This window comes from Magallana gigas, chromosome 3 (genome assembly GCF_963853765.1).
Source record: "Magallana gigas chromosome 3, xbMagGiga1.1, whole genome shotgun sequence".
Taxonomy (NCBI): Eukaryota; Metazoa; Mollusca; class Bivalvia; order Ostreida; family Ostreidae; genus Magallana; species Magallana gigas.
In genome coordinates this window covers 19,231,826-19,250,977 of record NC_088855.1, presented here as the reverse complement: position 1 = coordinate 19,250,977, position 19,152 = coordinate 19,231,826, and the positions used below count along the sequence as shown (strand labels likewise).

Genomic DNA, 19,152 nt, shown 5'->3' with positions numbered 1-19,152 from the left:
CACAGGAACGAAAACAGATTCCTTACGGAGATTTATAATGGGGAATGTTTACATCTTTTCTCCATTCGGAATACACTCGGAATACATCGCGCAATATTTCAACGTTATCATCCGGGCTTGCTGCAATACAAAATCTCCGTAGACATCACATTTTTTAGCATTGTATTGAAACCTGATAAGCTAACAGGGGCGTTTTGACTGAGAAATCTTGGAAATTTTTCGTACTTTTGAATGAACATCGTTTGAATCCTGAGGTATTTATAAATATCAAGCAATTAAGCCAAATGTGAATTCAAAATATCTTGGGACAGAGTTTAGGTTAATACAGGGTATTTGCAAGTGGTAAAATGCAAATATAAGTAATAAACAACGATTGTTTAATGAACATGGCGTTATGAATAGCAACAGCTCTGCTGGCATATTTTCCATGATGTGCTAACGCGCATCATGTAATATGCCAACAGAGCAATTGCTATTCATAACGCCATGTTCACTAAATAACGTTGTTTATTTCTTAAATGAATAGCAACTGCTCTGCTGGCATATTTTAAAGTACAAAATGCAGAGAAGCACTTTGTTCTCTCAACGAATTTATTTGACAATTTGTTTCATTTGGTAAACTATCCACATTTTAAGCAATCTATCATACCACAATGTTGGGATAGAATAAGATCAAATCTGTTTAATCAAATCATTTATAATTAGTCTGTTGCTTATGGATACAGACAATAATGCTAGTTTTGCCCAACTGACCAAAATTTTCGCTGATTTTGCCAATTCAAAAGCCACGTGCCTCTCTAACAAGACAGAAAAACTACTTCCCTTAAAAGTATAGAAAAAAAGTATAATGATGTTTCTAATTAAATTTTATTCATTCATGACAATAATTATAAAATTCATGCATACATATAAATATGATATTGAAATAACTTTACAAGAATATTTCAATTCGAATTCTGTATTTTATGATATTGCACATATTTACTACATACTGTGGAATCATTAAAATTCGTAGGGACAAATTTTTATGGATTGTTTAAAATTTACTGGTTTGTGGGGACGTAATTTCGTGTACTATCTTAAAGGAGATAGACTTTATAAACCTAATTTATTAATTCGTGGAGGATGTTAATTCGTGGATGAGAGGTACCCACAAATTCCACGAAAATTGAGCCACCACGAAATCTAATGATTCCACAGTATCAGGTGGGTATAAAAGTAAATTTTGTGTTAGCAACCATATTTAATTTTCTTAAATACAGTATCACATTAGTTCACATGCAGTTCTATAAACAATGCTTTTATGACGTCATTTGCATTGCACTTTATAAAAAATATTTAATACGATTTGTAAAATAACAAATTGTACAGTTAAAATTTGTAAAATCGATGTAAACATTTTATACTTTAGATATAAAATAAATTAATAGATAAATTAATATGCGTATCTTTCTAAATTGAAAATGGACTTTCATTAGAATTACAAATTAGTCGCTCAATTCTTTTTCGTCCACTCTGACATAGATACTGAAAGACATAAGTTCCAGCCATACCATTCCGAATTTCCTCTCATCAAATACAACAAAGTGGCCATCGCTGAAGGATGGATTTTGGAAGCTGTGCGCAGCGATTTGTCCATCAGCACGACATCTGTAATAAACACAGTCAAATTCGAACACGTACTCACGTGGTTCTCATTAAATTATGTGGATGTTGCAAAAATGAAAGACGTGCAGTGATCTTGAGGGGGTGAGGTGTCCGAGGGATGTTTTTTTTGTTATCCGTCCGCCCTCTAAATCCACGAATGGATAAATATAAAATATGTTTATCAAAAGGATTCATGCGCAAGCGGTTGAAACATCACCAATTTGATATTTTACTTCTTTTTTAATCAGCACAAAAGAAAACTTTAGAAAAACTTAAAACGTATAAATTAATATTTTTCTCTTTTAAGGTCAAATACATGCATATGTATACCTCATACCTGAAAGTACAGAATTCCGGAATGTCCGGAACATCTCGCTCGAAGCGTGCCGGAACCCGAAAGGGTTGTCTAACCGGGAGTCCCGACTGCTCAGTCACGTGATGTGCCGAGACCGCCGCCAGGGTGTCCAGACTTTCCTGCTGCTCTAATGTCAACACCAGGGGAGAGGTAAGGATGCCGTATACGCTTACTTTTGTGGCCGGGACATTCGGATCACCCTTTCGTAATCATGAAATCATTGATAGTTAATTCATAAAAGTTTTATTTACCCCATACGATATAATTATGTTAATTATGCAAACACGACATAAAATTAATTCTTTTGACCTCTTTCAATGACTTTAAACCTTTACTGCATCGGCATTTGACCTTGACCGCTAGAAGCCAATTTTGTATGACCTAAGCATTTCCCTCTCGGAGACGTAGAAAGATTCATTTTTTATTTGTTTAATCGTCTATGCATGTATGAAGTGTTTATACAATCAGAATTTTTAAAAAAAAATCTGATTTTTTTTTACTCTGAAGCAGAATTTACAGTAGCGTGATTTGAGAGGCATTTATCGATCAAGACGGTTATCTCTTACCGTGATCTTTGTGACCGTGACTTCCGTCAAGTCGTCGTTGTAGTCCAGACTCAGTATCTCGATACCGTGGGCACTGTATGTACCTTTGAACAGTCCGGGTTGGATAGGAACGTTAACTCTGTCTTTACTTGGGAGCTCCAAGGGAGACCACCGATATTCATGCCTGAAACATCAAGTTGGGGTGGATGTCACGATTAATTCATTCTTTTTTTCAAATTTTGGTTTAACTTGGATTTTTTAAGCTTGACTTTATATGTGTTTTATTTTGGATAATTCAAATTTTATAATTTTCTAAAAGTAAAAAAAAAAATTGGTGGAATAAGACGTATGATAAAATTCCTATATCAGGACGAAAGATACCGAAAATAAATATACATGTATCAACTAATACATGTATCAACTAATACATGTATCAACTGATAACTCATAATAAACTGATTATTCTTTAATTCTTTAATTCATTGAAACAATGTATATTTAACATAACATCGAACTGCAACCCTTATAGAATAAGTTTATTTAAACTATGCGAATCAACACCTCCGAATAGTGTCATTTTTTAGAACTCAATGTCTCTTATTTTGAAGAGTGGGTCTGTGCTCCGTATTTTTGTCATTCCAGGCATTGAACGTTTTAAAAAAATACATGTTATGTATTGAAAGAGTAAAAAAATAAAAAAATAATTCTGTTTTGAAAAATATTACAAGTCCGTAAATTCGTTGCCAAAGTCGCATTTACACGTAGCATATAATGTACTTTGGTGTGACTGAAATTGCTCACTTGTTAGAAAATCAGACTTTAGGTAATCTTATATAACTGAATTAGGCGTTTTAGGTAAAGGGTTCGATTCCACTAAAACTTCAGCCAATAACTATTTTGTTCTTCACGTTTGTTAAAATATTAAATCTGAATAAAGTTTATAAGTTGTACTTTTGCAAACTTGTAATATAAAAGTATCAAACAGACTTAAATTGAACAAATTAAACTAAACTAATTTGCAGTTGCACTATCTTATTCCTCCTCTCTTATTCCCCCTATCTTCTTTAGTCACCTTGACGACAGATAGTCCACGCCCCTTCTGCGGTAACAAGGAAAATACATGTTGGCGTTTGGATCGTCTTCGAATTCATCAGAGATCCATCTCCTGAACACTGGGAGGTCGGTCAGATTCTGAAAAAGTACTCGTGCTTTATAAAATAGAATGACGCCATGTATATATCATATACATTCTTCAATTTTGTCCTTTACAAAACTGAAATCTAGAAGTTTCTTCAAGGGATTTGGTTCAGGAATTACTAATAAAACCATTTTAACAAGAGCTTGGACTTTGGGTAGTCGGTGTCAAACAGCAATGTGACATAGGTTTGTCAATTTCATCGAAGGCCACTCAGCCATTGCTCTTTGAAATCAACATGATTTGTCTGGCTTTTGAGCAAAGACTAAGCAATCGGTGTATATTTCACTTGAAATCAGCGTCATTTTGCTTAAAAAATATTTTTGACGGAAATTTGTTTCAAAATTTAAGCTAAAAATAAAGTCGTCATTTAACAGAAAGTTGATGTTCGATTGGTATTAAACTTGTTTTGACGCAATAAATAAATAGTTACGTCCTACTGAAAGTCCAAGGCCCTGTTAAAATTGTTCTAAGTTGGGAGATGAGCATTTTTTGAACGCGAAGGTTCTGTGATTAGGGGGGGGGGGGTGTGAATTGTAGATAGCCACATGGACATCAGCGAAAATTAAACCCCGCTAAATATCTACGACTGGTAGTTAACCTAGTAAATCAAAACACAGTAATGATACTTGGATACTCATCAGCGTTGATCTACCGGCATGTCTGTCTGACATACATTAACGTTTGTATAATACATGTATTATGTGAAACGGGCAATATAATATTATTAGTTACATGGTTTGAAGTTGACCTAATATGGTTTTATACATGGTCAGTAAATTCCATATGGGGCGAGAGCGGAGCTCGAGCCCCCATATGGAATTTACTGACCATGTATAAACCATATTAGGTCAACTACAAACTATGTAACGATTACATCTTACCCACTGTCTTTTTTAATGATAAAAAGTCAATAAAACAAAGGAAATCAAGCTTTTGTAATAATGTTTAAAGTTTCAATTTGAGTACGAAACCTGAAATATATTACAATAAATGAATATATACAATATGAATATTTTGGTAAAATTCATGTTTTCTTACCTCTTTTTGGAGGATATAATTCTTATCAGTTACTTTATATTCTAGAACTCTTCCTTTCTGCAAATCACAAAATTATTCACTGTAAATATACATAGTTACAAGACTGAGGATTAAATGTTCTGGATGCGACAATCATCAAAATACTGAATACGAGGTATCTTTCTCAAATTACTAGCATCGCACATTACAATTTGATTTAAACGACAGTTTCCGTAGAAAAAAACTAATTAAATACTGACATTGATGTACATAAGACTGCTGCTTACAATATCTGAAGTCCAAATTAAGTTGTTTTAAAAACACAAAATAACAGCGCTGTTGACAAATATTGATATTGATATTCATTATTCATTATTGATATTCATTATTTGTTCATTCCTCATGCAATTTACTACTGATATCGCCTCTTTATTTGCCCCAGACTTTCTCCGAAACACGATACCGACCTCGGAAAATCAAGGTTGTTGAATTTACATCGAGATCGAGAGTCGCCATTTTTACATGTAAACAAAGTGCACCACATGAATTTACGGGACTGGTGATGGTGTTTAAAAGACTATCCGAGGCAAGTGAAGAGACGATGTCAGTAGTAAAGTGCATGAAGAATTTAATTGTAATAATTGTTTTCACAGAATTTGCGTATAAATAAGGTAAATTAGTCGAAAACTAGCGCACGTTTTTCTGCGCAATAAATATACACTTTTTTCAATGGGTGGCCCTGTAGCTCCCATGTCCTCCATCCGAATTTTTTCAGACCGGGAGCTACAGACCTGCAGCTACAAATGAGCTTAAAACGATTTATTCAAATATAAAATAAGTAAAGCTATTAAAATTTTATCATTTCAAAACCTACTAATTGTTTTATTATTTCTAATTACAAAATAAAGAAAACCTTGAAAATTGTGGACAATTTTTACAAATTTTGCCATTTTAAAAAAAAAGACATTCAGAGGTCACTAGCACAAAAAGTAGGTCATTGACCTAGTTATTTGAAAGTGAAAAACAGCACAACAAAAGTGGGGCTACAATGAACAATAAGTAGTTTTTCGTTCCTGTTAGTGGATTTTTTTTTCGCCCCTGAGTAAACGTAATCCTTATGAAGAAACGAGTTAAAATCCCTGGCCCCACCACCACCAAACTTTCAAATCACTTAACTCAATACTCAACTCAAATCCTTAAAAGAAAAGTGCATAAACTTGAGTTAAAAACTCAGACTTATGGCTGAGTATTGACTTTTGGAAAGTTGGTGACGGCGTAACATAATTACTATTTCTGGTTGATAAACTGGACATTTTGTTTTATTAACAATGGCGGAATTACCGTTTCGTCTTTCTCCACACGGAGTATGCATGGCCGCTGTTCTCCTTCTCCACCTCTCCCGTCCTCATCCTCTGGAAAATTATGTACAGAAACAATCTGTACAGTTTCTGATGACGTCATTGATATGGTAAACAAGTCCTTCTTCCGTAGTGGTCTATCTACACATAAACTAGCTGGAGCCAGTACTTCCAGTCCTTTAATGCAACCTTTGTCATACTGTAATACAGGATCCGTAAGACTTCATCATAATTTTTTTCTCTCTCTCTCTCTCTCTCTCTCTCTCAGCGTCCACCCCCTTAAAGAGATGATTTGATATTTTGTTAATGCAATGCTTAAACCATTAGATACCTTGATTTGCAGTAAACCTCCAAAATATTTGAAATCTCTTCTCCATAAGCCCACTAAATCGCCATATCGCATTAAGACTGGATTTAAAAAGAAAAGAAGATTCTGACATAATTTTCTGTTTTAAATCATTAGAAAATAAAAATCGCCTCTTTTTAAAAAAAATTATGTAATAAAATAAATTCAACACTGTAAGAATACCTTTGCTATACAAAGTACGGTAATTCACATTCCAGCCCTCTATGGATTTGAAGTTATACTCTGCAAAAGTCAGGGTATAAAGTCATTCATGCCTCCAACGGCTGAAGAAATTAGAGTTTATTAGTCGTAAATGAATAATTTTTTGTATTTTGAAAAACAAAATCCATTAAGAGTGTTTGACCGATAAAAATCAATTAGACATATAAAATATCAACCTTGAATTATGCGTCAATTATTGTCCGTTTTGTCCGCCATACATTTCAAGAAAGAAAAGAGACGTACCTTGTTTACATTTCCTCTGCCATACACTGTCAACATAAACCACGTCCCTAAGTGTCTTACAAGTTATACACACATTTGGTAAATCTCTACCAGGAACATAATCCAGAATCCGACTGAGAAGTTCTGGGGGCAATGACAGAATGTCTGACATATTGATCTTGTTTGGGGAACGAAAGACAACTCTAACATAGACGTCGGAACTGGGGGGGGGGGGGGGGGGGGCTGGAAAACGAAAGCCCCCTCCCCTCTCTTTTTTGGAATAATTAAACATAACCATAACATAGATAATTCTTAAATGAAATTTTTCTTAGATAACTGTAATGAAAATGAAAAATATTTTACTAGAATTGAAAGGTGTTGCATGAAATTTGATATTACACCTTCTACTTTTTGTTAGAAGAAAGAGAACCAACTTTTTTTTTATTCCTGTTCTTTTAATTCCTCTTTGAAAATTAAAATGCTCTGGACACTCTCCTTATTTTTTTTTCTAACCAGTCCTTTAATTGACATATCTCATGAAAGGTCTACCCCATTCACTTTTGGCCTCCCTTTTTCTAGTTTTGTCGATTTGAGAAGCAGGGGACTGAATTCGGAGTATGATTTTTAATAAAAGTAACGGTTTATCGTTTTCAATTAGATCAAGTTATGCACGAGTTTACACAAAAGTAGTACGTAGCGAACGGATTTATTTTCACATACCAATTTTACATGAATCGCTGCCAAAAAAAACCGTGGCAGATGAGCCGGTCTACCGGTGTCTAAGTATATACAGTTGTTTTGATTTTCCCGCTAAATATATTCCTTTGGGGTCTTATTTTACATAAGAAACCGATATGTCAGTTTTCTAGAGTTAATGTATAAAGGACTGTCCCGGCCGACATTCAGAAAAGGTTTGAGACAAAGGCAAAAGCCGAATTTTAACATATATTGAAACAACCAATTTAAACAGGACTTCGATGGGATAATTCAAACTTGTGCAAATGCATATGAACAAACAGTAAAATATTTAAGACAAGATTCAACTAAACTGGGTTATTTTTTTGGCCTCCTAACTTTTATGAATAAGTACCAATGACTTTATTAGGGGAATTCTATTTTTAATTATCCCTTTAATTATTCGATGCCACATTTCTCGCCATTATACGACGATATTCAGCTGGTGCCCAATTTCATGCGTTAAAAATTATGCCAAGTACAATTACCGAGAGTATCATTCTAAGCAACTTTTAAATAACATTATTTAAAAATATAACAGAGAATAAATATCTTTTTCTGTTTAACTTCTAACATTACTTAATTATAGCTACAAACTTCTGTCAAGAAACATCGACAGCAATTTCCACTTATGAATGTGTAAACTCTACTTATCATATAGGTACCTTTTCAAGTCGAATCTTGTATATTTGACTTTCAAAAAAAATCGTAATGACTTTCAAAGTGTATAATATAAGGGGTAAAAGATTTTTATTTTATTTTTTATTTTACAGCACTCACATAAAAAAATTAATTTATCCAAATTACTACATATACATGTAAACTTTTTCGTATTTTTTTTCTATTCCGAATTGACATTCATTTTTTTTTGCATCTGTTAGGTTAGTCGTGCCACATACAATAAATAAATCAGGTTACTCTGGCTTCAATAAAGATGAAGTGTGTAAAAATAATGCAGAGTTATAGTGAATACTATATGGGTACTATTTGTAGATATCTCAAATGTATAAAGTTCTCAATTGAAAATTCACTTCAGTCAATCAAAAGATAAGTCTTTCAATTCATTGTCGTCCACTCTGATGTAGAGAATGAACAAATCCGAGGATCTCAAACACAATCCGAATTTCCTCTCATCAAATACAACAAAATGGGCGACACATTCATGTGAGTCGAAAGTATTGGTAAACTTGTTAAAACTTGGAAAACATGCCACGGCGGTACATCTGTAATGCACACAAAATAAATTGAACATCACCTTGTTATGTTTTCATTGGCTCTTGGTAATATTAAATATTTTAACGTTATGATGTTTTTCCCCTTTCGATTGATTGTATACATCTACCTGAAAGTACAGAATTTCGGAATGTCCGGAATGTCTTGGTGGAAGCAATCTTTCGGAATCCGAAAGGGTTGTTGGGCCGCGGGTCGATCCGGATGCTCGTTCTCGTTATGTCTATGGGCCGCCGACAGGATATCCTCACTTTCCTGCTGCTCAACTGTCAACACCCTTGGGCGGCCCAGAATACCGTGTATAATAAATTTCCTGGCAGGGGCATGTAGTACACCCTGTAGTAATCATTAAATGGACTCGTTTACATATTGATAGTAAATTCGATTTTAATTACCATATCCAATATAATACGATATAACGTTTTTTTGCATAATTGAAAACCTCTTCTCCCCCCAAAAAACGAAAACATTTGACCCATATCAATGACCTTGAACCTTGGCTGAATCGACATCTGATTCTTATCTTTCAGCTGACCAAATGTGGAGTCCCCATTTTATTTACATACTTAAGGTCAATACTGACTGACTAAAAACAATGTTTCCTTTTTCGAGATGTAGAAAGATTGACTTTTTAATTTTATTTTATTTGTTTCGTACATGTGAATGCAAGGTCTTTAAAGGTATATATGACGTTTTTACGGCATCTTTGAAATGTTGAAAACCAGACCCAAATTTTATCAGCATGACTAGATATATGAAAAGAAATTTATTTAAAATTTCCCGACTTTTTTATTAGTATAAACGAAGTGAAAGCTATAATTTGTAAATGAAAAATATAGCATTGAATAATTTATTTTTGAAGTGGTCGTGTTAATAACTGCCGTCAGGTGAGCAGACAAAATGAATAACGCGCGTTAGCTTTGCGTTATTTGTGCAAATAATGTGCAGATACCTTGGATTTCTTTTTGAAGGTGGTTAAAGTTTTTGGAGCAGGTGCCCTCTGATGGCCATATAACTAAGTTACTACTGGTCATTTCATCACCAAACCTGCATCGATATGCGTCTAATGATACTGACGCATTACACATACTTGGATGTTGAAGCTATGCCATAGGTTTCGGATGCTGGGGGATGTTAATGCAGGTTTGAATGTTGGAGAAAATGCTGGTTCGTTTAATTTGGATTTGAACCATAAGGCTAGCTTCGGATACAGAGCCAGATCACCATTATCAAGGATGCTAAGAAAATATTCCCTCACTCAAACTTCCTAGCTAGATTTGATTGCTGATATATATCACGATTCCTATTCCTGAGATATAGAATTATATTATTGATATTTTTTTAATATTCTGGAGTATATATGAATTAATATTGTATCATTATATTCTATTGTATTATTATATTGTATGATTTAATATTATTCAACTGATCAACTGTTGCCCTCGACACCAGTCAACAACTGTATAATATGATATGAAATTGAAACATGCAATACGATGCAAGGTTTGCATGATATAATATTGTATCTATGATACAATACCATGTAATACAATTTCATATACAATTCTTTATCATATGATGCAATATTGTATCACATGACACTGGCGTCAGAAGCAAATTGAAAGTGGGGGGCTAGACTAATCCTCAGAAATATTGAGGAAAAAACCTAATTCCCAAAATCATGAAGATCCTAATCCGTGAGGGGGGGGGGGGGGTGGGGGGGGGGGGTAGACCTATACTTTCAAATAAAAAATTTACCTAGCCAAATGTTTTCCCCCAAATCATGAAATTCTTAATCCGTGGTGGGGGGGGGGGGGGGGGCTAGTTTACCGATTACTCCAACTTCTCAATCTTTCAAGGTAATTTAGGAACAATTACATTTCCTGCGAGAAAAAGTGGTAAACCCTCTATGATGCTATGTGCCTAATGGTTAGGTCTAACTTTGCAAAAAAAGTGTATAAGCCCCCCCCCCCCCCCCCCCCCCCCCCCGCCTAGCTCCCCCCCCCCCCCCCCGGTTCCGACGCCTATGCATGATACAATATCAAATTGTATTTCATATGATACAACATTACAGTACAACACAGTTATAGCGAACACGCCCATAGTGAAGTCATTTTCATTCTCTATGACTTTATTACATGTAGTAAATTTGACAGATGTAACGAAGTACGCTTATAACGAAGCAAAATCGTCCGCCCCTGGCACTTCGATATAAGCGTGTTTGACTGCATATTGAATCATATTATCTTACATCACATGACAAAATATCATATTGTTTTTTATTAGATGATACAATATTATATTATTTCAACAATAAAATTCATTCTTTGGTGATTCATAGCAACAAAAATAACGCGGGTTAAGTTATTTATTCTGCAATAATCACTATCTCCATAATCCGCATGATTCACCAAACAAATTATTGTTTATATTTACATCTTTCTTTAAGCAAATTAATTAAATGATCGTAAAAAGTATGAAAAATGAATTATATTATCTTTTATATACTTCAGTTCGTTGGGAAAAAGAACAGGCAAATTGTGTTCTATAAGATTTTAAATCTGGCATCAATATAATTATTTCGTGCAGTCCGTGATTTTTCTTAGGTTGCTGAAGGTTTTAACCAATCGATAAAAGGGGCGTGTATCTTTCAGTCAAGTTAGTTTCTACAGAATTATGAATGTCATTCACTTTTCGTAAGAAAGAGAGGGGAAACATACTTGATGGATTTAAATATAGAGTAGTGATATTGTAATAAACAATACACTAGTATATTTGCATTTCCATTGTTCTTTCCCACTGTAAGCCCATACGGATGAGCTGCAATTATTTCTCTATAATCGCAATTGCTCTGTCAGTATACTATGACGTCATAAAGGTGTAACGTTATATATACTTTTCCATGACGTTATAGATTTAAACCACTATACGATACATCATGTGTTTTTCTCCAACTCCATTAAAATTGACGTATTTACATGTAAGATTGAAACATGTTTTTGATTACATTTTAAAGGAATTACTATTATAACATATCATTGATTCTGTTAACAAATCTATGTGAATTAAAAAGATACATTACAGTCTGAATGTTTACTTTTGATGTAATAGCTAAATGTCAAGGTCTAGGCTAATACATGGTTTTTGCGAGTGGTAAAATGCAAATATAAGTAATAAACAACGATTATTTAGTGAACATGGCGTTATGAATAGCAACTGCTCTGCTGGCATATTTTCCATGATGCGCTAGCGCGCATCATGGAATATGCCAACAGAGCAATTGCTATTCATAACGCCATGTTCACTAAATAACGTTGTTTATTTCTTAAATGAAATTTACACATAATATCATAGGATATTGTAACATATGATATTGTTATACTTTCATGTTAAATACTGAAATCTGATTCGTTAAGACGCAGTTCATTATCTTTCCTATTACCCTCAGCGTTAGAAACGCACTTAGCAACGGGTAACATTAAAAATTGTTACATGCGCTAAAATTATGCGCGTACGGTTCGCTGTAGAATTCACGTTATTCCTATATAAAAGCAGTAAAATTTTCTTGAAAATGTAGACATTCAGTATAAGAAAATAAATAGTGCCTGTTTGGGATGATAACAGTTGAAATTGACACCCCGAGAAAACCATTGTCAACCGACGCAAAGCGTCGGTTGACAATGGGGTGCAATTTCAACTGTTACCCTCCCAAACAGGCACTATTTATATATTGTATGGCATTGTGTCAAACCATACATTAATATACCATCTGTTTATAAAGATCATCAACTATGATTTTATTTTTTATGATTTTATATTTTGATAAGATAAAGGGGATTTCAAAAAGGTGATACCACATCTTGGTGGGCTCTGTAATCTTTGATTACCTATGTTTTATATAAATTATTGATTTTAGCTTTTCTTGACTTTCTTCAAACATATTACTTTATTGTGTAGTTTATGAATTCAGATGTCTGTGCAACATAATTGGAAAAATGTCTAATCTTGCTTATTTAAGTTGTAACTTTGTCTCAAAGTAAGGTACCCTATTCTTAAAATGGGCACCAAAAACCACAAGATATATTTGTCTGTGTCTATGGAGGTACATTGCAGATATATTTTCAATGAAATATGATGAATACTTTTTTAATTTAAGACAATCACTTTTTTTGGACCACTATCCCACTTCTAAAAAGAATTTACTTCAATTTATACTTATAGAACTAAAATATCCCCATAAAACAAACATGGGACAGGTATAGAGATGTATATCAAATTCAAAACGGATTGTTATTTCTTTTCTATGAAAATGTTACGTCAATGTGTCTCCATAGACACAGGAGTTCTAATTATAGACTGGACTTTTCTTGTTCTAAAGATATATGCCGACTGATAAAAATAGGATACCCTATTTTGAGGCAAAGTTACAACTTAAATGAGCAAGCTTAGACACTGTTCTTAACAAATAGTTGTAGAGAGGACACCAATGAACCCCCTTCATATTTATTTAGATATTTAAATCTTCAAAATAAATCTGTAGCTGCGCAGATGGACAGCTGTTATGAGTTATTAAAAAGGCATTTTCATGTTCTTGTATGCATACTTTTCAAACAAAATGACATATAGGACTTCATATTTATTGCTTTTATATCTGTTGGCAACATTTTTGGCCAGTTTCCGCCAGAAACAAGTTAGTTCAAGAAATGGTTACATTCTTATCCTCAGATGTACAAGATGGTCGCACATCCCCTTTTATATGGCGACCAAATACCTTTGTGAATTCATGTCAGCTTTAAGTGGGTAAAACTGTTATCCCTAACCGTGATATTTGTGACCATGAGCATCCTCAAATCCTCAGTGTAGTACAGACTCAGTATCTCGATACCGCTAAGACAGCATGCACCTTTGAACAGTCCTGGTTGGATAGGAACATTAGATACACTGTTACTTGATAGCTCCAGGGGAGACCACCGATATTCATGTCTGAAACATAAATGATGGAGGTGAAGGAAAGAGATCAATAGTGTACATTATTTTCTTTTACAAATCACATTAAAAACTTACCTCTTTAATAAATATTGATTTTATTGTGTTAAAATATGTATGTTTTGAATTATTCATCTAAATCTTATTAAACCTTTCAATTCTCTGAAGTGAAATTTAATCACCTTGAGGACAAATAGTCCACACCTCTCTCGAGAAAATCCTCGTCAAGCCATCTCTTTAACACTGGGTGGTTGTTCAGATCCTAAATAAGTAAATAATAATTAGGATGGCGTACATACAGATGGATACATACAATATATATCATTGTAATTTTGTAGTAAACTAAAAGGAGATTTGGTTCATAATTTTTTTTCTTCGTAGAAAAAAGTAAATGCAAACGCGTTGTTTCCAGTGTGATAAAATGATGATGGTTTGTGATGGGGATGAATTATTGTGCCAGGTAAATTGACAGAAATTCAACCCAATAATATTTCATATCACTTGGTAAATCAAAAGTTATTGTTTTTGTTTTGTTTTGGGTTTTTTTTTTGGGGGGGGGGGGGGGCTTACAAGTACTAGTATGTCTGTCTGACAAACATGTTTGTTAGCTGTGAAATATATGACAAAGAATGTATAAATATAAGAAATACATTTAGTATTATTGGTAAAAACAATATAAAACAATATCAAAATACGTTTTCTTACCTCTTTCTGAAGGATATATTTTTTGTCTGTAACTTTATATTCTAGAATTCTTTTATTCTGCAGATCATAAAAATAACGGCTTATAAATATATACAATATGATTTTGTAACTAGTTTTAAAACTGTCACTCATCTAATATTTAATATAAAAAAACATTACAAACAGTTTCTTGTTAAGTTTATAAAAATGCATTTGTAAGTTTACATAATTCCTAGGTAACACAATATTTGTTGGTGATATAAAAGTTGATACAAACAAATGAAAAGTACATGTATGCTTATAAAATTCCGAGGTAAAATACTATTTCTCATTGATACAGTGAAAAACTCTGATAAATAATGGCGGATTTACCCTTTCGTTTTCCTCCACATGAAGTAAACATGGCCGTTGTACATCTTTTTCTTCCCCGTCCTCCTCCTTTGGAAAATTATGTACAGAAACAATCTGTACAGTTTCTGATGACGTCATTGAAATAGTAAAAATCTCCGTCATCCGTAGTGGTCTATCTACACTTGAACCAGCTGGAGGCAGTACTTCCAGTCCTTTGATGCATCCTTTGTCAAACTGTAATACAGGATCTTTAGGACTGCATTCATTTGAGATAGTAAGATTAATAGAATCTTGATCATTATTACGAGTGTGGGATAGTGAAATTCCACCGAGGGGACAAGATTCACGGTTTAGGACGAGGCTTTGCCGAGTCCTAATCCGTGAATCTTGGCCCAAAGGTGGAATTTCACTATCTCACACGGGTATATAATGAATGATTATATTTCTCGCATTATTTTACATTAAAAAACCATGTCTGACACGTTCAAAAGATCACTTTCGGTTTATCCTTCCGCGAGCTTCAAATAGTGCATGTCAAAATAAGAGCACCCGACAGTTTTATTAATAAAAATATAATAAATTGTAATTAACTAAGCAAAACAATTTCTTAATGAATAATCTCAATCAATGATTTTGCATTTCCATACAGCAGAAAACGTTTGTTTACGTTTTAAAGCGGCGTAGTATTACACAGTGTAAGACAGAAAAATCTCACACTGCTGTCTCACACTGGACAAACCGATTTCAAACCGGTGATAAGGCGAGAAATGATTCTCTCTCTCCTTCTTTCTCACACACACACACATATCTTACAGGGCTTATGATCCGTACATCCCGAGATCGAATCTTCTGGGGCCTTTGTTGTTACTCACTGAATTTCATTTTAGACATTCATTTTTTGCACATTTTCGCTTATTTGACATATGTTGACACTTTATTTATCATTATATCTCTTATAATCAAATAATATACTGTTAATTTAAGTGATATTTTCCAGGTGTGTTATTCTACCTCATATATTCGTATGTCCCGAGTCCGAATACAGCAGATACTTTTGGACTTTTGTTTTTATACCCAGCGATGAATTTTTGAATGATCATTTGTTTTATACCTAGCGATGAATTTTTGAATGATCATTTATTCTCCAAAATTGACCCTTTATTCTGTCATTTACAAGTGGAACGCACCCTAGAATTCCACATCATTTAGGAATGAGTCTTTTCTGGTTTTCGACTTGTCCAACGTAAATTTGATTAATTGTTCATTAAATCCAGAAAAAAGGAAATTAAAATAGTATATTTTTCTTTCTTTTTTACTATCATACAACTTGGCATAGAAATAGTAATGAACGTTTAGAATCTAGCAAGGACTATATTTTTCTAGGAAAATATCAAATGTTTCGGAGTTCAGAAATGTTGTAGATTAATGAGTCTGTTTTAGCATTTTTCAAACAATAACATTAATGTTGGATTTTTTAACTAATGTGAACTAATGCTCTGATACTTGGGTTTCAGAATTTGATTTTAAAATAAGATTTGCCTATCAAAATACCTTTTTATAAGCATTTTAAAACCCATTCTATATATTGATTTGTGTGGGGAAAAATCACTAAAATCAGTTTTTCTCTCTTATTAAATGGTCAATATATTAGCTTTTCTGACAATTTGTATCTTTATATAATCAGAAATAGATTAATATTGGGAGCATGAAATAATATTTATTCCAATTTAGCAGTATAAGCTGATAGACATTCTGATATTCTATAATTTCATTGAGGAATAGAAACTTCATATCTTAAACAGGTGTCTTCATTACTGAAAAGAACTACATTTATTTTCATCATCCTTTGAGGAAAAAGGTAGTGACCTTGACCTGACCTTTATGCGAAAACACGGAGGTCAAACTTAATTAAACTGATAGAATCATTTGCTTATATGATCTGTTTTACTGTGTCAAAATGTCATGAATTTCTTATTATAGGAAGTATGTTTGGTAACGAGAAGACTCCTACCTTAAGGAATATAGAAATTAGCTTGTTTGCAAAACTTTTCCTTCATACTACATGTACTTTTTACTATCCACTATAAAGGCACACAGGACCCACTGGTTTCCAGCTAGGTCAGTGGATGAAGACTTGGGAATGCTTTGGGTCAAATTCTGCCTGTGTTTTCTCCTTTTGCGTCTTTCTTTTTTTTTTTTTTTTTTTTGGTAAAATATGTTTGCTTTCACGTTTTGTAAGAGATGTGGTGACGCATAAATCCATGATTTACAATTCAATTTTTTTTCGTCCAAGACCAGTTCACTGGTGTATGAGGTTCAACATAGGTACATTTGTATATACAAATATTCACATTTTCAGTTCTTTGTCAGTGATAGCACTACGAATCGATTTTTTAATGTAGAGTCCAATAAATTCAAATGACGTATTATTGGGGCGCAAGCGGGGTTTGCATAATCAAAAGAAATAAAATTTTCATAAATATGTCAATATTCTCATACCGATATTTCAAATTCATAACTGCGTTGAATTAGATACGCATTTGAAATGTACGTAACCATTTTTCGAATACCCATTTTAACTCTCAAGATAATGCCTTGTGAAATTTAAACCATTAATTTATGTTCGAGTCCGTAGCGCTTCGATGTTGTACACATTTTAACTCCAATTTATATCTGTCGATGATTCCTGCAATCTCGTGCACTCACTTTATTTAAGAAGGCTTCAGAAACGAATAATCTACATAATACAATACTATCAACATGACCATTTATCTGAAGATTATATTAATACTTCGAAATCTGTATGAAGATTAAGGAAACATTTTCACTGTAAAATCTGGATTTTTCGTTTACTAAATTAATGACTAAAATACATTTAAGATTTTTAAAATTCGATTTGATGGTTGGTTTGTTTAACTCTTTAAAGAGATGAATTGATGTTTTGATATTAAATGATATCTTTAAAACATACAATTTTTACCTTGATTTGCAGTAAACCTCCATAATATTGGAAATCTCTCCTCCAGAAGCCCACTAAATCGCCGTATCGCCGTAAAACTGGATTCAATAAAAAGAATAGATTATGACATCATAAAAGAATAAAATCTAATATAAATAAATAGTTTTTGCTATTGTAGAAATACCTTTGTTATACAAAATACAGTAATTCACATTCCAACCCTCAATGGATTTGAAGTTATATTCTGCAAAAATCAAAATAAAAATCATTCCTGATGAAAGCAAATCTGTGTATCTTAGTAATTGATAAAAAAAGATTATGTATTTTCATTGAAAAAACAATTCATTAAGAATGTTTGACCGATAAAAAGTAAATGATCATCACTCTTAAATTTGGCTTGAATTAGTCGCTGATTATTGTCCGCGGGTTTTTTTTCAAGAAAAAAGGAGATATACCTTGTTTACATTTCCTCTGCCATATACTGTGATTATAAACCACATCTCTCAGTGTTTTACACGATAAACAAACGCTTGGTAAATCGCTGTCATAGACATAGTCCAGAATCCGACTGAGAAGTTCTGGAGGCAATGACAGAATGTCTGACATATTGACAAGTTTTACTCCTATTTCATAATTATTGTTAAGAGAAAGCGAACCAACTCCTCTTTAATTCTGTTCTTTTAATTCCTCCATGAAAATTGAAAATGTTCTAAACCATGCTCGTTGAATAAGATTGTGTACAACTGGTAAGTTTACTATGTAGATACACTCAAAGTAAATTGTTTATACAGAATGAGAATTTTAGGGGTTTTTTTTTTTTTTTGCATTTATCTTTTTTTTTTACTTGCTTTGACAACAAGATTTTTCAGTTAAAATTAATGAATCGCATTTACATTTCATATTTAAGTTATTTATTAAAAATGTCATTAAGAATGATTTTGAAGTTGGAGTGTTCGATTTGCCATTTTGCTGTTCCCGTATTTTTTTGAATGACAAATCAAAATAGGTCGCGGATACAGATACCTTTTTCTTTATTAGTTTGCCTAACCATGATGGACTTTGATGTCATAGATCAAACTATTACAAACGAATAGAAATAAACAGTAGAATATTATAAGAGATTCGGCTCGATGGGGTTATTTGGTTGGCCTCTTAACGTTTTTTTAACAAATACCCATGACTTTATTCTGGCAATTCTTTTAAGAACATGTAAGGGTGAGAATCCGGTTTCCATATGTCTTGGACGCTTTTACAGCTTAATCGTCTGTTAATCATTCGTTTCTACATTTTTTCGTCA

At 33.2% G+C, this 19,152-nt stretch overlaps 2 protein-coding genes across 3 annotated transcripts; both read right to left on the bottom strand.

The window, feature by feature from the left end:
• Positions 1-1,340: 1,340 nt before the first annotated feature.
• LOC105332866 (F-box only protein 31) lies at positions 1,341-7,103 on the bottom strand. Of its 2 annotated transcripts, none has more exons than XM_034461375.2 (9): positions 6,932-7,103; positions 6,650-6,709; positions 6,452-6,528; positions 6,104-6,319; positions 4,784-4,840; positions 3,620-3,738; positions 2,569-2,731; positions 1,985-2,202; positions 1,341-1,650 (listed from the first exon to the last, which is right to left on the bottom strand). In XM_034461375.2, exons 1-9 carry the CDS (start codon positions 7,080-7,082, stop codon positions 1,488-1,490), a joined length of 1,224 nt encoding a protein of 407 aa, XP_034317266.2. In that variant the 5' UTR covers positions 7,083-7,103; the 3' UTR covers positions 1,341-1,487. The 2 variants fall into 2 exon arrangements, with proteins under 2 accessions (XP_034317266.2, XP_034317267.2); XM_034461376.2 differs by having other exon boundaries at positions 1,510-1,792.
• Positions 7,104-8,456: 1,353 nt separating this feature from the next.
• Positions 8,457-18,469, bottom strand: LOC109619328 (F-box only protein 31). The gene is made up of 9 exons (XM_034461379.2): positions 18,311-18,469; positions 18,040-18,099; positions 17,877-17,953; positions 14,918-15,130; positions 14,567-14,623; positions 14,044-14,123; positions 13,696-13,858; positions 8,988-9,211; positions 8,457-8,868 (listed from the first exon to the last, which is right to left on the bottom strand). The coding sequence occupies exons 1-9, from the start codon at positions 18,459-18,461 to the stop codon at positions 8,682-8,684; spliced, it is 1,212 nt and encodes a 403-aa protein (XP_034317270.2). The 5' UTR covers positions 18,462-18,469; the 3' UTR covers positions 8,457-8,681.
• Positions 18,470-19,152: the final 683 nt, after the last annotated feature.

Excerpts from the sequence above, each read along its gene's own strand:
- LOC105332866 (XM_034461375.2), bottom strand. The coding sequence starts at position 7,082 with ATGTCAGACATTCTGTCATTGCCCCCAGAACTTCTCAGTCGGATTCTG. Across the intron at positions 4,841-6,103 it reads GTGTGGAGAAAGACGAAACG|AAAGGAAGAGTTCTAGAATA; the intron begins GTAATTCCGCCA and ends TGTGATTTGCAG. Across the intron at positions 2,732-3,619 it reads GTGGACTATCTGTCGTCAAG|GCATGAATATCGGTGGTCTC; the intron begins GTGACTAAAGAA and ends TTGATGTTTCAG.
- LOC109619328 (XM_034461379.2), bottom strand. The coding sequence starts at position 18,461 with ATGTCAGACATTCTGTCATTGCCTCCAGAACTTCTCAGTCGGATTCTG. Across the intron at positions 18,100-18,310 it reads GCAGAGGAAATGTAAACAAG|AATATAACTTCAAATCCATT; the intron begins GTATATCTCCTT and ends TGATTTTTGCAG. Across the intron at positions 14,124-14,566 it reads AATATATCCTTCAGAAAGAG|GATCTGAACAACCACCCAGT; the intron begins GTAAGAAAACGT and ends TTACTTATTTAG.